The 17816-nt window shown below is 33.9% G+C and overlaps 1 protein-coding gene across 2 annotated transcripts; it reads left to right on the forward strand.

The window, feature by feature from the left end:
• Positions 1 to 5995: 5995 nt before the first annotated feature.
• LOC132723352 (uncharacterized) lies at positions 5996 to 16070 on the forward strand. 2 transcript variants are annotated; one of them, XM_060708049.1, is made up of 5 exons: positions 6047 to 6093; positions 11191 to 11342; positions 12123 to 12698; positions 14223 to 14381; positions 14865 to 16070. In XM_060708049.1, the coding sequence occupies exons 3-5, from the start codon at positions 12480 to 12482 to the stop codon at positions 15225 to 15227; spliced, it is 741 nt and encodes a 246-aa protein (XP_060564032.1). In that variant the 5' UTR covers positions 6047 to 6093; positions 11191 to 11342; positions 12123 to 12479; the 3' UTR covers positions 15228 to 16070. The 2 variants fall into 2 exon arrangements, with proteins under 2 accessions (XP_060564033.1, XP_060564032.1); XM_060708050.1 differs by lacking the exon at positions 11191 to 11342 and having other exon boundaries at positions 5996 to 6093.
• The last annotated feature ends 1746 nt before the right edge of the window (positions 16071 to 17816 follow it).

Here is a 17816-nt window from a genome sequence, read left to right on the forward strand (position 1 = left end):
CTATTGAACATAGAAGAATAGAAAGTGTGTGTTATTATGCAACAGATGCACAGTTTGACATTCTTTATTTAGACATGTGACATAATCATTATACACGTGACGTAACCACTAAAAATCCGACGTGCTGAAAATAAGTACGGAAACAAATCATGCAGGCGCAATTTTACTTAACTATCAGGTACGGCAACATTTATTTGTTGATGACGTGTTAGAATCGAAATAATATATCCAAATCAGTGATTTATCGCTTGATAACATCACTGTTTGTCATTCGGATGCGCATCATTATATCACTCGGGCTACGCCCTCGTGATATAGTTCCTCGCATCCGAACTCCAAACAGTGATGTTATTGAGCGATAAAACTCACTATTTGGGATATATTATTTCTTAAATATGTTCACAGAGCGTGTACTTGTAATATATAATTATCACAGACACGTGATTCTATATATAGTTCTATCGTTTTATGACCACTGATTGTTCAATGTATATATGAGTAGGGAGAAGATAATGGACATGCGCATTACAGTATATGAGATATTTTAATAATTTTAATAATTTTGTATTATGGGTTTATTTATTAATATGTTCACAGAGCGTGTACTTGTAATATTTAATTATCACATACACGTGATTCTATATATAGTTCTATCGTTTTATGACCACTGATAGTTCAATGTGTATATGAGTGACGGGAAGATAATGGACATGCGCATTACAGTATAAGATAAAAAATGTGCAATATACAACAAATAATTACTGTTATTTCTGTAACTTACCAATAACAAGCTATACTATTTGAGGCTGAAACACAAACAATTGATACTACAAAATTAACTCATATACACATGTTGTTTTCACCCCTTTTTCACCCCATTTCAGTGAAAAAATACTCTATTTTGGCCTTAAACACTTGTTTTCGTTTGAGAATGTTTTATTAAAAGTGATCACATTTTTCGGCGCCGCTCCATCAATAAAATTTTTGACTTGTAAGAGGCTAAAAATGGTCTGAGGTCGATCTTAGGTAATGTGTAACCAACGCTGAAAGGCCTTTGACTTTATTTAATCAATTGATATTTCTTAATATGTTACCTTCATGGAAAAAAATATTTATTATTATTATTATTATTATTATTATTATTATTATTATTATTATTATTATTATTATTATTATTATTATTATTGAGAAGATGCAGCACTTCGAAATCAGTTGGCAATTTTGAGATGTCCCATCGTTGCCATGGTAACAGGAAATTCAAGAGTTAGCATGCCGTTACAAAGGCAATGGTCGAGTCAACATTTGTGCCACGATTGATCAGTAATGAGTATTGAAGCATTTTGTATAGTTTCATAGCAATTTTAATTTGTAACAGGAGGCTTTTCAATGAAAACAGCAATGTTTTACAAAATGCCCATGAATGCGGTGTATAATGGGTTAAGTTGAAACACAGTTGATTCAAGACCGGCTCCGGCGCATTGACCAGTTCCAAACAATCAAGCAAGCCATTCATGTAAACCACAATAAATAGTTTTGTTGTTTATTGACATTAACAAATAAATATTTTAGTCATTATTCTATTTCAGCTTCTAATATTTTTTGTCCGATAACTGGCTCTACATGAGGAAAAAATGCTGAAATCCATATCGGCATTTTTATCGGTACATGCTATAATGTAAACTGAAAGAAAAGGACACATTTTATATATCGATGGAAAAGTTGTTATTTGCCATACAACTTCATCCAAAAATATATGCAAAAAGTAAACAAAAAGATATTCATACCTGTTTAATCAAGGAGACCTATTTTGACCAGTTCCGAGCACGTACATGTATTTTTGATGACGGGATTATTATCAGACTGTACCCAAATGAAAACGTTTCCACTTTTTCTGATCCGAAAAAAAGTTCTTTAATGTTGAAATATATGAATGAGTATATGTTAGAAAGTGTGCCAACATTTTATTTGAGTTATATGTATTAAATTAAAACCATGTATTTAAAATGCATGCAAGGAAAGTCGTTACTAAAAATATCCTACCATATTATTATTTTATAACAAGTACTGTACGTGTAGTGTGATATTAATATACATTTATCTCTGAAAACTGAATAATGAAATAAAATGCAGAATATAGAGCAAAACAGAACATGGCCATGGATGTCTGTGTCATTGTTGACAGATATTATTTAAACTAAAGATGTTTGTCAATATGGATAAAATAAAAAACATAGATTATCTATAAAAAGTATTTACCAGTAATGGGACTAGAATGAGTGTTGTTCAAGCATTATTGCAAAACAAAAACTTATTTTCATCTTGGACATTGTATACGATCCCTGTTTTAAACAGAACTTACCAGAAATAATGACAAAAATCAAATGCATGCAATGCAATTGCAGTTCTGCTTCATCTCACGCCAAGCATGGTGGTGCTTTAAAGATTACAATACCATATACATGTATACCCCGAATGAATATTAAAATAATAAATCAGGCAGTGTACTTACATAGTGTAAGTATTAGCTCGCAAAAATTGTCAAATATTACAAATGGCATTTGTAACGTTATGTGCACCGGAACTTGCTTCGGAACTGGTAGTCCAACTAATTAGACTTGTCAAAGAGACACCGAGATAATTTTGGACGGGCGCTGTCTTTTTCCAAGTCCAACCACGAACTGCATTTTTATGCACGGACGCTTCCCAAATAGAAGTTGTTGGGAGCGAAAACTAAAAAAGTTTCAAAGAAACGGTCTACATTACCTGAAAGAGAACCGTTTTTTATGCAAGGTTCCAAGTTATCATACTTTAAAGTCGAACACAAGTCTAAATATTCCACTTTAACTTTTTAAATCGTTGAAAAGTATTGTAAGCGGCCATATTGGAAAATGACGCAAGCGGTGACAGGGTAAAACAGGGTAAAATTGTAAAATTTCCATGGTGTAACACAGGTATCGGCGGCAATCGATTGTATTTGTCAAGCTTTCTAACATAATTTGTTTAAGTTATTTATTATGAATTATGCAGGAATAACTTTTTTTTTCACACAAGAATATTTCAGCAAATAAAATGTGAAAAGGATATTCTGATAACCTAGCTTACTTAGATGTCCAACGTCAGATCATACTGCATTTAAAAAGTCCATTTAAATTGTAAAATTAGAAATTGTAATGTCAGATTTTTTAACATCTGTGATCATTAGGTGAAATTTCTGAACTGCCTTTTTATTTTATTACCCTGCCATGATTTCGCACATATGAAAATACAATGTAATTGTAGGTACATCTTAATGAATTATAAGTATACTATACATGATGAAGCAAATTAAGAAGAATTTCAATTTATATTAAACTCCCTATCAATTTCTAGTTTATTATCTTTAAAAAAAAAATGAGGACAGTTGTGTAGGGGAAGAAGTTCAAAACAACCAAAAATAACTTTAAATTCTGAGAAAAAAATCTTAAAATTTCAAACTATTAAATGGAATTTCAGACAGTCCTCAGTAAAATGCAATTGTCGAACAGATATGACGGGGTTTATGATAAAAACGCAGCAAGCGGAAATTTAGTGACCCTTATTTAAGACGTAGAATAGCATAACAATGTAAGATGAGACAGATGGGAGAAATAGTCTGATTAGATTACTGTAGTCGTCTGTTAGAACGACTGTCGCAAAATGACACCAAAACCTATATCCATTTAAAATTCCATGTTATCTAGTTCCCGCTTTTCATTGAACGGCACCTGGAATGTGTTGCATTGAAAGTTCCATGATTACCGCCGTATTTTGTACACATCTGTGGGTGTTGATTAAAATTTCTACATTATTATGTTTAAGTGATGAATTCTGTTGAAACCGGCGCAAGGGAGCACATGTACCTACCAGAGCCGTCTTTGGCACCCAAGTGTATTTATGTTTCGGTTTTGCAGTTTCAGGCGTTTTTTTGTGTTTTTTTTTTTTTTTTTTTTTTTTTTTTTTTTTGAGGGCGGATATGTGGATAAGTTTTTTCTGTTTTCTTTACATTTCTTTGCTTGCTTGTCGAACCTTGTATTGATAATCATTATCTGTTTGTTATGGTTCGGTTCGGTATACAAGTATAAAATATGATAAACAAGATGAACAAGAAAAGGCCGCGTTCAATGAACGCAACCCCCGCACGACCCAGGAACAAGAACCATTTGCAAGGAACCCAGGAGGATCCTAAACAAAAACAGGACGGCGCAAGAGAGGGCACGGTCTGGCTTATCACTAAAATGATAAAATGATAAATATAAAGAAATAATGGTAACATACAAGGAAATCAAAATCAAAGAAAATAAATAAATGAATGATTAATAGGACTATTAAGTAAACTGGCACAGTGATAGGGGATGGGAAATTCGGGGAAGGGGGAGGGAGCGGAATAAAGAAATAAAACTAGGGGCAAAGGGAAGATATTTACCATAGACGAGAAAACAACAAGGGACAAAAACAAAAGTGTCACCAAAGCAGTATAAAACAACAAGACATACATGTATAAGTCTCTTAATCTGTTCATTTGAAAATTCTTATCTTCTCAATGATTTTTTTTAATATCCTATACTTAAAATTTATTTCAATTTAAATATGTGACCCTTCCCTTATAGTTACACAGCATATGGCTGGATCACAATAAAGTTCCTTTTTTAGTAAATTAATAAAGTATGTCAAGAAGACATTTAACTTTATCAGTAGGTTTAATATGGTATTATAATATATATCAGCAATAGGTGAAAAAGAATTCCTTTATTTCTTTTACATTCTTAATTGTCATTTGTATATGCATGTATAAATGAAGTCAGTATTTTATCGGCAGTCATTAGCAGTAAACAAGAAGGCAAAAACATCTATTGATAAATGTTGAGTACATGTATTAAAACATTTAAAAAATATTAAACAACAGTACCCATACGGAGCCTATTTGCTACCCTTGTATTTTAGGTTTAACACATTGATACTTTTCAATAGTATTTAATTATGCACAAATTTATTTTAAAATAATGAATAGATTTATTTCCCCGATTATTTTTTTTTGAAGTTTAATCTTCATGCGTAACCCACACTTACCTGCTAGACACACTGGTTGCTACTACCAGCTTTCACGGAATCGATTTTTTACAATGACGTCATAACATGTCCGCCGGAGATAGTGTATACAGTACAAATTTGAAATAAATCGCAATTAAGACAGGTACAATCTAATATTTTTTCTAGGAGAAGTTAGTACTAGAATTTATATTCTATTGATTTTCAGAGGACATTGAAGTTACTTTCAGGTTTAAGAAGTAAAAATCAGTCCAAACTATCGATAGTGTTGCCGGTAGATTTTCCGTGCGTAAAAATGACAGTTAAAATTAGGCGTAACGGTTTGACAGTAAGAAAAAAAAGTCTGTAAAATGGGTCAAACCGTTCACGCCAAATTAATTAGGCTACGGAACTGGTGAAACTAACCAGATTCAATCAAGCAGTATTCTTACTAGAAAAAGATAATATATTTCCTAATACTTGTTAGGCTTGAAGTCGAATCAAATATCAACTAGCTAGCAGGTACATTTTTTAAACCAACTTTTTGTTAATTTGTAAGCACTAAGCAGACACCAAACGTTGAAAAACTGCACTGGAACTGGTCAAACAAATGTATCGCATTTTTATTAGATTTATTTTATAACAAAGTAACATACGTATTGTAATTTTTTAACCAAAACAAAATGCTGAGGTCATTATCATACTGAATTTAATTTTTTTGCATTAAGAACACATTAACGGAAACGCTATATATACTTTTATGTAAATCATTATATAATACATTTTTACCATTGAGTTTTTAGTTAATATAGAAAAACAATCAAAACAAAATCTATTATTTTTTAAAGTCCAAAGTTTTCATGCTATTTTTGCCTCATTATTTAGAAAATTAGAAATCTATATAGCCATAGAGGTACTGGTAAGTGGAGGACAATATTTAGTGTTGTGAGGCCTTTATGAATCGCGCATGCGCTGTTAAATTGAAGAAAATATCAGTATGGCGGAGGTTAGTCCCGGATAAGATTTTTCTTAAAATTTGAAGAAATTGATGTAAGTATCTTTTAAATCTTGTAGCCGTTATGTTACATATTTTATACTGAAACGAAATGATTACTTCATGAAACAGAAATAACTAATGTGCCAACACAAATTACAAAAAGTTAACAATTAAAAACGAAAGTAGATTTATGAAAAACTGGGGGAATTCCCACATTAGGCTAATAATTATAGATGTTTTCAAATGGAAAGGTAACATCCATTTATTAAGCATTTGTAAATCATGTTTTTTTATCTGAAATCATAATTTTGAGGAATACATTATTAAACTAATTTTATTAGGATTTGATAATTTACCAAAAGCATAGGAACGCAGATCGCGGCGCATATTTTCGATCACAGGGGGGCCCACACAGTGTTTGGATGGTATATACTGCTTGATAGTGACCTTAAAATCAGATTTCAGTCATAACCTTATAATATGTATATAAATATAGACAAGGGGCATTACTCGCTAAATAGAGAATTTTCGATCACCCTCAAATTCATGCGAGATTTTCCACTAATTAAATAAAAAAATTCCAAAAACTATACTGCGTTGCATAGCTTATATAATCCACAATTGATAAACACTAAATCTATTCTGATTCCCTTAGCCCATTTTAAGAAATTTATTCAAAACTGTTCACTTCTGTCACAAAATTGCTTAGTCGTACGAGATGTCGCAACACCAAATTCCACAGGTAAAATATCAATTTTAAAATGGGGAGGTACAAATAAACGCATGCAAACAATAACACAACATAGTTTCTATAACCTACCTGCGCAAATAGTCGTGAAGCGCTCTATATTCGTCTGTTTCGAACGAAATCTTCAAATCAGAGCAGAAATCTGCTTCGACGTAGACATCTTGGGGAAACCCCGGTCACGTGACCAGCTGGTGTATCGAGACCTTTCATTGGTTCGGTAGGAACTTTGTTTATAACGACAACCAATGAAAGGTTTCCATACACCATGACCAGAATTTCCAACATGTATTCGCCGAAGCAGATTTCTGCACTGATTTGAAGATTTCGTTCGAAACAGACGAATATAGAGCGCTTCACGACTATTTGCGCAGGTAGGTAATAGAAACTATGTTGTGTTATTGTTTGCATGCGTTTATTTGTACCTCCCCCTTTTAAAATTGATATTTTACCCGTGGAATTTGGTGTTGCGACATCTCGTACGACTAAGCAATTTTGTGACAGAAGTGAACGGTTTTGAATAAATTTCTTAAAATGGGCTAAGGGAATCAGAATAGATTTAGTGTTTATCAATTGTGGATTATATAAGCTATGCAACGCAGTATAGTTTTTGGAATTTTTTTATTTAATTAGTGGAAAATCTCGCATGAATTTGAGGGTGATCGAAAATTCTCTATTTAGCGAGTAATGCCCCTTGTCTATATTTATATACATATTATAAGGTTATGACTAAAATCTGATTTTAAGGTCACTATCAAGCAGTATATACCGTCCAAACACTGTGTGGGCCCCCTGTGTTTTCGATCGTGTAACGGTTTTTAAAAACGTTTCCGCTACCTCTAAATATCTCTTAAGTATTATCCGAGCATATGGCCTCAAACAATATATTATCACTTGGACCCAATCTGTTACTTTTAAAACTGGTGAAATTTTACGGTATTATAAAAAAAAGACAAGGAGTGACATCCGCCATTTGCCGCAACATTCGGCATGAGTTTTCCCCCTTTGGCTACACTTGATTACTATTTTTCAGTCTATGCGAAAGACTTCTGAGTTTTACTGGACAGTAGGTCCTGTAAACTGAAAATTTTTACTGGACCAAACATGATTTTACTGGACCGGAAAAAACCTGATTGGTATAGCATTTTGAGTCATTTGATAAGTGTCAGCAGTCAAAAAATTTGTGTACAAAAAGAAAATTGTATTATCAACAAGTGAAGTTATCTTTTTTCACCACAATCAAAATGTAAACATAAATATTGTTATACATGTATTCAATGGATTTTGCTATTTAAACTTTAATTTCATACAGACTATATACAAGCAAAATGAGAGGGTAAATTTCAGCAAAAGTCTGGCATATGTAAACAGAATTATATATATCGGTAATTTAGTGAAGTTGATAGATTAATTGTTCAATGATTTTGGTACCTTCACAGTATAGTTTAATTTTTGTCAACTTCTTGGACGATCTTTCATAGCTAAACACTAGTCCAATATATTAAACGTTACAGGCTTGTTATAGTTTTTGTCGGTCAAGCCTGACGTCTAATAGTTATTGCTCAAAAACGCATAGCATCATATAAAATTCAAAAAAATGTCTATTGTCTTGCCTTTCAAGCTTTATTCAAAAGCTTATAATATTTTCTTTCAATTTCATGCTCAATCATACACAAAAACTTTCAAACGATGTACTTATCAATTTAAAATAAAATATAAACATCAATCTATTTTTGTCTATCAGCCATACTGGTTAAGCAAGGTGCTTTACAGATTGATTCCAAATTTTTGAACGAAAAAATATATTCGAACACACTGACGGTGCATGGGCAATTATTTCGTTAAAAAAAATATTCCGTTAGATTGTTCTGACTCAGTTAAACGCTTGCATTTGAATTAGCCAATCAGATTTCGCGCACTTTACGGACGCCATTTGTTAATCGGCTGTAAAAGGAATTGAAATACATGAGAGGATTTAATCATGATTTTTCGGATGTGACAGTTTAATTATTTTGACTAAAGGTATTTATTTTTTAGTTTTGTTCATAAATAGGTAAAAAATTATGTAAATACACGCTGTCTTCATTGTTTTTCGTTCCGCCCGATTTTCTGGCGGAACATGCTATGGGTTTTTGAGCAATTTCGATAATTATGACGTTGCTTTGCCCAGAAGCAAAAATATCTCAAAGCGACGTCATATTTATAGGACTAAGCTAAACACCAGTTGAGCACACATGTAATTTAACATTTCTCTAAGTCTGTGGATTAAAGACGTAAATTGTTCCAATTAATTCACTGACACTTTCATCTGTGTAAACAAACTAATAGCGGTTGACCTTTCACATCTGGGCCGCTTATGTAATTTACACGGCCGCTTATTGACTTTTAATTGTACTAGTTGTCGGATATTTTTATCTTACGTTGTTACATTAAAGTTTGCATTATGAGAATGCATAACAGTTGACAAGCATTGCACGAGCTTATATTGTGTAATGACAACATTTTGATTTGTTTTGAATGTAGGTAAATGATCGGCCTTTACAAAATGTTCAATGTAAGGTTTTTATAAATCCTTAATTTTTACCGGACCGTCGGGCCGTCAAAACATATATTTTTATCGGACCTTCTGATTTTTTACCGGTCAGGGCCGACGGTCTTTCGGAAAGACTGATTTTTTCAGAATTTTGTTCCCGTTATCGTTGTCAACTATCAGGTATCGTAACGGTTTATTGTTACACGTGTTGACATGCACTAGTGTTTGACATGTATAGTCGGCATTATAATGGGCGTATTCGTGTTATGATTTGTTTACATGGAGAAAACAGACATTTTAGTAATATGGTCTAATAGATTTTGCCTAACTGAAAAAAAAGGAATATTAAAACATGATCCATAGATAAATATTTAAGGCACTCATCTGGTATTCCTTATTAGGAAATGTGAAAGTTTCCATGTATTGAGTGACATAAAGAGAGTACTAGAAAAATTAAAACAAAAATCAAGCGTATCAAGGGGGATAACTTACACCGAACGTTGCGGCAAATGGCGGATGTCACTCCTTTTCTTTTTTCAATATACCGTAAATTTCACTGATTTTTAAATTTGCAGATCATATTAAATTGAGATTAGATAATTAAAGACCACCCGCTCGCATAATATGAAAAGATATTAAAAGGTCGGACAAACAATTTGTAAAGCCACCGGTACGAATCCGGATTTATGGACCGCAATATGCGGTCCTGTTCCAGAGTTCCTATGACCAAAAGGTGTTTGGTGAAAACGAAAGTAGAAATTATAAACCAATTATTCCGTTCCTTAATTATTTCAGACCTGAATCTAACCAGTTTCTGACCTCAATTTACCCAATATATAACAATAATGTAACTAAAATTTGTCCATAATCTGACCAAATTCAGACATTCTGAAAAGTGCCACAGACGCGCATAGGTAAATCTGTCCTTATTTTATTAAATCTATATACATGTAGAGGTGTCATCGATAAGGATTTTTGTATCGATAATGAATTATCGGCGATACAGCGATATATCGATTGCCAGGCTAAATTTTAGCTTTCAAGTGTTTTTAAATGTTTCCTAAGGACTCTGACAAAGCAGTTATATTTAGACAAGTGCAAAAATGATTAACTATAAAAACTGAACAATTTGTTTCTTTTTTTTATCATATAGCTATAAATAAAAACTAATGATTAGTAACTAGAAAGTTTAAAGCCTTTTCCATTTTACTTTAGTTGTTGTTGTTGCTATTACATAGTTACTGATAATGCTAAATCCCGTCCTTGCCGTTCAAATTAAGTCAGGTTTAATTGGCAAATTATAGTGTTTAGAACCTGATTAATTATTAAAGTTTAACACTGACAAATTTTTCTTGGCATTTTCCCTTTTGAAATCTGAATTGAGGGGTCTTAACATTCACTTAGCACACATGCGAGATTACAACGAAATTAGGCAGCATTCGTTAGAGACACTGGGAGGTAACTTTGGCATTGATTTCCGTTTTCATTTAAAAAAAAAATTGTTTCTGGCTTCCATAACTTTATATGTTGCTTTTATTTTGACGTTTTGCAACAGTAAACAGGTCTATCAGTTCTATAAAAACTGTTCGCTGAAGTCTCTTTAGCTAGAAATATATGTGCATTTGATATCCGATATTTAAAAAATGGAATCGATATCGAATCGGATAACAAAGATCGTTGATACACCGATATCGATTGAATCGATGACACCCCTTGGCCCTATATACATGTATATAATATAAACAAGGCATACAAGTTGTGGCCTCCCATTTCCAGCACCGGTTCGTAAAAAGCATTGACACGTGTAAAATACCATCTATTCCATCAAAAGTTATTGTAGAAGTTAATCATCGATCCTGGTGGAAATTTTAGGGATAATTAGGGCTCATCAGATGGATGGAAGTCATTTGAGTGTCGGCACTTCTTTGGTAGGGAATACACATGTGTCAACATCAAAGATTGGCAGATTCTTTTGAAGAGCAGACTAGTCAATTGTCAGAGGTCATCATGTGTGTAAATTTTGCGTATGTTATTTAAGTTGGAAACATTATATCTCATTTATTTATTGATGCTACTTTGTTGGCGAGTGTTTTCGTGTATTTTCGCACAATTGAATATTGACAGGTCTGCGATGAATTTTTGTTAAAGTTTTAAAATTTTTAAAACAGGGTGTGTTATTTTTTTCAGACGTACATATGTATTTTAGTAAAATTACCGGCGTGTAATAAATTGATCACTGGTCACCCAAGAGAGCGTGTCCCTGCAATATTTCACAGTGATCAACGGTGACGATATTTCCGCAGCAGAAATTGCACCGATCGGGTGATAACAGAAAGTCAAAACTGTAAACAGGGACGTTTCCGGGTGACAATCTCACCGTAAAAATAATCGCAGGGATTGACAGACTTTTGACAGACTTTTTTTTCCCAAAGAAAAAAGACACACAAATCGTCTCGAGACGATGACGTTCTAACATACATGTCTTCCAAGTTCTTAACTTTGAGATGTAGAAATGGTTTTGGAATTGATTTTTGGCTGCTTCATGAAGGGAAACAATTAATATCTACTTCCTGTATAAAATGTGATGACCGTTTCTAACAGTGAAACTTAGATGAGCAATCTGGGGCCAATATGGCCCTCTATTGATAGTAGCAATGCCTTCATTGTCAAAGTTTGTGTTCACTTAACTGGGGCCAGCTTTCAGGGCATACATGTACAAGTGTTTGTGATCAGTCATAGATAATAATGGTTTTCCTTGGATTTTCACAAATTGTAGCTAAAAATAAATTTTTTGTTTGTTTTAGAAATCAAGATGGCACATGAGATACATTTAAAGAACAACAAATACCGGCAGTGGGTTAAGGCTGGCCTAGGCTTGGGTTATCTTAAAGAGGGACTTGCGCCATTTTTGTGATGACATAGGAAGACAGCAGCACAACGATATTATAAACAAAATACAACAAACAAAGACTCCTCAACCAAACATACCATGCAGCACCTGTCAGATAACAACTCTCCAGCCAGATCATGTCCGAGTCTCAAAAGGGATATGTCCCCTCAATCAAGATAAATGTAACTGTTGTTTTCCTAATAATTAGAGACCCTGTCCAAACAACGTATGTGGTGCCATCTATGACAGCATTATACAGTATCATGCATCAATGCCACCAGTACCTTTTTGGAAAAACAGTGATGCCCAACAGTGGTCGACAGAACCGTGGGAGGTTTGCAAATGTTTTATAAATGCTCCTGGGTACAAGGACAAGACATCAGCAGTCGACACTGATTGCACTGGGTTGCTTCATGTTATCATAAATAACAAGTACTTTCATAGCCATATTGGATGCAATGTTACAGGACCAAACAATCTTTTTTCAAAGGTAACTCCATTTGTATACTATATGTTTATTTTAAATTTTGTAGAATATTAGGCTTTACTGTAAGATTAAAATGTTGTCTGTTAATTGCGTATAAAAGTAAAAGAGATCATTGTTACCTTAGGCTTAGTGTAGTTTTTATGCCCCCACTTCAAAGAAGAGGGGGTATATTGCTTTGCATTTGTCGGTCCGTCAGTCCGTAGACCAAATGGTTTCCGAGTGATAACTAAAGAACCCTTAGGCCTAGGAACTTCAAACTTGGTATGGTGATTGGTCATGACCAGTAGATGACCCCTGTTGATTTTGGGGTCAAGGGGTCAAAGGTTAAGGTCACATTGACCTTGTAGGTAAAAACAGTTTCCGATCAATAACTAAAGCACGCTTAGGCCTAGGAACTTCAAACTTGGTATGGTGATTGGTCATGACCAGCAGATGACCCCTATTGATTTTGGGGTCAAAGGTCAAGATCACATTGACCTTGTAGGTAAAAACGGTTTCCAATCAATAACTAAAGAACGCTTAGGCCTAGGAACTTCAAACTTGGTATGGTGATTGGTCATGACCAGTAGGTGACCCCTATTGATTTTGGAGTCAAGGGGTCAATGTCATTTTGACCTTGTACTTAATGACGGTTTCTGACCAATAACTCAACAACTCAAGTTGACTTGGTTGATATTTTTATATTAAACTAAAAATGCTTTTGGTATACACATTTGAAGGTCTTATGTAACAACTTGGCTGTCATTAATGAGGCCTGCATGATTCACAAAATTTATGCATATATTATTTGGTAAGATTTGTAATAACTTAAATTGCTGCACACAACCTATGGGGTCACAATGATTATTATTACCTTGTTACATTGTGATTAGTCATGTACAGTAGATACTAGATAACCCTTATTAATTGTTTGTTCACTGGGTCAGAAGTCATGCATAATAACCTGATCACATGACTAATTGGCTGTCAATAGGGGGCATACATGTTTTACAAACATATCTTGTTGGTTATAAACTCTTATTGAATTTTTTATAGGAGTTTACCCATTACTGCACTAAGGTGACTATGAGGTTAATGCAGTTATTTTGTCAGAGAAACAGTTTGCCACATTATGAATAATGATTCAAAATTGTTATGCATAAATTGTATTTACAAATACTTTTTGTTTGCTAACAATTTTTTGGCTAGCTGTAATTTTTATGGGTGGGAAACAAACAAATTTTTGTATTTTAAGCTTTACTGTAAAATGAACAGAAGTAATTATTTGTGCTTTATAAGCAAATGCGACAAGTAAATACTGTTACTTCAGTAAAGTAATTATAAGATTTATCAAAAGACATTTCCATTCCCTTTGCTTTTATATAATCTGCGGTTTAAACACAATAATGATAATGATTATTATGTTAAGTATTTTAAAGTAACTCCTTTAAAATACAGTTTTAATTCTCAACTTAGGAATTGTGTTTAGTCTCATTGCTGAACACTGTATTTATGTGAATGTTGTATTATTTGTTTTCTGTATATTAGGTACGGCAGTACCGAAACGAAATTTTTCACTCAAGCAATATGGAGTTAGAGGAGAGCAAGGCTAATTGTTATATTGATGACATGATAGCTGTTCTACAAGATGGTAAAGAACTTTTACATCAACAAGATGCACAACAAGCTGTCAGGAAACTTCAAGATGTAAGTGACCATAATTAATTATAAGTTTGAAACCTTTAAAGAGTTAAATTATCATAACTTGAATTAAGCACATTTTACTAAATTTACAGAGTTAAATAGAAAAAAGTGCACGAAGTGGTTACTTCATTTAAGTCAAATTTAAGTAATAACTGCCTTAAGTTAACTTATATTGATGAAATCAAATGAAATACCTACAAATACAAATATGGATCTAAGCTTGTTAGTAACAGGTAAGAAAAACAAATGTGAAGAAAATAGAGAATTCTGGCAATCAAATGACTATACCAGACATCCTGCCTTAAAAGAAGATTTTAGAAGCCCTCAGAAAAAGCATTAGAGTTAAAATAAAAACCAATTGAGATAATTTTGAAATCTTACCTTGTATATAATATGTTGTATAGAAGAGTAAATATTTTAAATCACATAGCTGCATTTTTTATGATATAAAATGTAATATAGGCCTAACTGATTTATTTTCATCAGCTGAAGAAAAAGGACTTCATCATTACTACTGAAGACTTTGAAGATATCCTGAGGCAAATCAAAGATGAAATGTCAAAAGTTTTGAAATCAACAGAAAATGCTGCAACTAAGTCTGAAGAAGAATATGAGGACCTGAAAAATAAATTAACTGAACTTGAAGCACAGATGTCAGAAGCTGAGAAAGAACGTACAGAGATGAAAAGGAAATTTACTGTTCTTGAGACAGAGCAAAAAGAGGTAGAATGTGTTTCTATTGTTTGTTGCCAGTTGATATATCGGTTACCATACATGTTGATACAATTGTACATGCATAAATGTTTGTTTACGGTTATTAATATACCGTTTCATGTACAGTACAGATAACGAGGAATGTTCAAATTCCTGCGAGTAACGAGTAATTACAAAAAGCGTGACTACGAGTGAATTATAAATTTCTTGTACACAAAGAATGACTCCGCGTCGATAACGAGTGACAATTAAGTCCGCAGGACTCTGTGAATCTCCGAGTCAAAAAGAGTGACTCCGAGTAAATAAGACTGATTTGGCATGCTTTATTTATTATACCCCCGCACAACAAAGTTGTAAAGGGGGTATACTGGAATCAGCTTGTCCGTCCGGCCATCCGTCGGTTTTTTCTTGTCCGCCCAATAACTTAAGATATCTCTGACCCTTAGTCTTCAAATTTGGCATGGAGGTTAGTCATGATTAGTAGATGACCCCTATTGATTTTGAGGTCACTAAGTCAAAGGTCAAGGTCACAGGGGCCTTGACTTAAAAAAGCTTGTCCGCCCAATAACTTAAGATTCCTTTGACCTACAGTCTTCATATTTGGCATGGAGGTTAGTCATGATTAGTAGATGACCCCTATTGATTTTGAGGTCACCAGGTTAAAGGTCAAGGTCACAGGGGCCTTGACTTCAAAAAGCTTGTCAGCCCAATAACTTAAGATTCCTTTGACCTACAGTCGTCATATTTGGCATGGAGGTTAGTCATGATTAGTAGATGACCCCTTTTGATTTTGAGGTCACCAGGTCAAAGGTCAAAGTCACAGGGGCCTTGACTTCAAAAAGCTTGTCCGCCCAATAACTCAAGATTCCTTTGACCCATAGTCTTCATATTTGGCATGGAGGTAAGTCATGATTAGTAGATGACCCCTATTGATTTTGAGGTCATCAGGTCAAGGTCACAGGGGCCTTGACTTCAAAAAGCTTTGTCAGCCCAATAACTTAAGATTCCTTTGACCCATAGTCTTCATATTTGGCATGGAGGTTAGTCAATGATTTGTAGATGACCCCTATTGATTTTGAGGTCATCAGGTCAAAGGTCAAGGTCACAGGGCCTTGACTTCAAAAAGCTTGTCCGCCCAATAACTTAAGATTCCTTTGACCCATAGTCTTCATATTTGGCATTGAGGTTAGTCATGATTAGTAGATGACCCCTTTTGACTTTGAGGTCACCAGGTCAAAGGTCACAGGGGCCTTGACTTCAAAAAGCTTGTCCGCCCAATAACTTAAGATTCCTTTGACCCACAGTCTTCATATTTGGCATGGAGGTTAGTCATGATTAGTAGATGACCCTTATTGAATTTGAGGTCACCAGGTCAAAGGTCAAGGTCACAGGGGCCTTGACTTCAAAAAGCTTGTCCGCCCTATAACTTAAGATTTTTTTTGACCCACAGTCTTCATGATTGGCATGGAGGTTAGTCATGATTAGTAGATGACCCCTACTTGATTTTGAGGTCACCAGGTCAAAGGTCAAGGTCACAGGGACTTTTGACTTTCAAAAATTTGTCTGCCCAATAACTTTAGATTTCTTTGACCCACAGTCTTCATATTTGGCATGGATGTTGATCATGATAAGTAGATGACCCCTTGTGATTTTGAGGTCACTGGATCAAAGGTCAAGGTCATAGGGACTTTGACTTCAAAAAGTTTGTCCACCCATTTACTTAAGATTCCTTTGACCCACAGTCTTCATATTTGGCATGGATGTTGATCATGACTATAAGGTGACCCCTATTGTCTTTGAGGTCACTGGGTCAATGGTCAAGGTCACAGGGACCTTGACAAAAAAAAAGCTTTTCTTCTCAATTGCTAAAGAATTTCCTGTCCGCAATGTATTGATTTTTGACATTTTCACATTTGAAGCTTGTAGAATACATAACTTAACAATGCACTGGCTTTAGTAACCTCAGATTTGGCAGGGAGGTTGTCCTTGAGCTCTAAATGGCCACTGTTTGATTCTGACAAAGTGGTATGCGGGGGTATTCACGCCAAGATAGTGGCAAGTTCTAGTTAATATTTAAATGCTCTACCTCTAAATTAAAATCCTTGAACGCATGTATCATTCAAAAATAATGTTGTCGAAAATTCTTCGTTGATGTAAAGTTACCACAAGGCCCAAGTGAAACGAAATGTAGACACACTAATGATTCATTAATATTCAAAAGCGGAAGAATAACCGAGTTGATTTCCCGCAATTCCCGTGTCCACACAGTGTCAAAAGCCCTCATTTAAAGTTTAGCTGAAATAATAAAATGCATAATGAGCTTTCATTTTTGCCATTGTTTATAAAAAATTAATTTAATCATTATGTAAGCATAAAAAAGTAGAATTTACGAAAACACGGAAATAAACCAGGCCTTAGTAGGTATTTTAATTCCAAATTGACATACTATTTGAAAAAAAAAAAAAAAGGGATATTATACTTTGTACCAGGGTCTTGAATTCAGAATTAATTTTCTTTAAGACAAGTTTTAATTTTATACTTTTTTAAGTCAGGCTTTTAGATAAATTTATAAAGTTACATAAATGATTACCATAAAATTGCTTTCCAAAGTGAAGTACATGACGTTCTCCCTTTAATTGTTTGTTTGAAATACGGATATAAAAGTAAATAGTTTCCATTGTAACAATGTACTAGCCAAGTCAATTTTTTTTGGATGGTGCACTT

The sequence above is a fragment of the Ruditapes philippinarum genome, unplaced genomic scaffold, assembly GCF_026571515.1.
Source record: "Ruditapes philippinarum isolate M1 unplaced genomic scaffold, ASM2657151v2 ctg5195_1_1_1_1, whole genome shotgun sequence".
Lineage (NCBI taxonomy): Eukaryota > Metazoa > Mollusca > Bivalvia > Venerida > Veneridae > Ruditapes > Ruditapes philippinarum.

What these genes read in the sequence shown, in the direction of transcription:
- LOC132723352 (XM_060708050.1), top strand. Translation starts at nt 12,480, where the DNA reads ATGCCACCAGTACCTTTTTGGAAAAACAGTGATGCCCAACAGTGGTCG. An exon ending in CAAACAATCTTTTTTCAAAG is followed by an intron (nt 12,699 to 14,222) that starts GTAACTCCATTT and finishes TCTGTATATTAG; the next exon opens with GTACGGCAGTACCGAAACGA. An exon ending in CTGTCAGGAAACTTCAAGAT is followed by an intron (nt 14,382 to 14,864) that starts GTAAGTGACCAT and finishes TATTTTCATCAG; the next exon opens with CTGAAGAAAAAGGACTTCAT.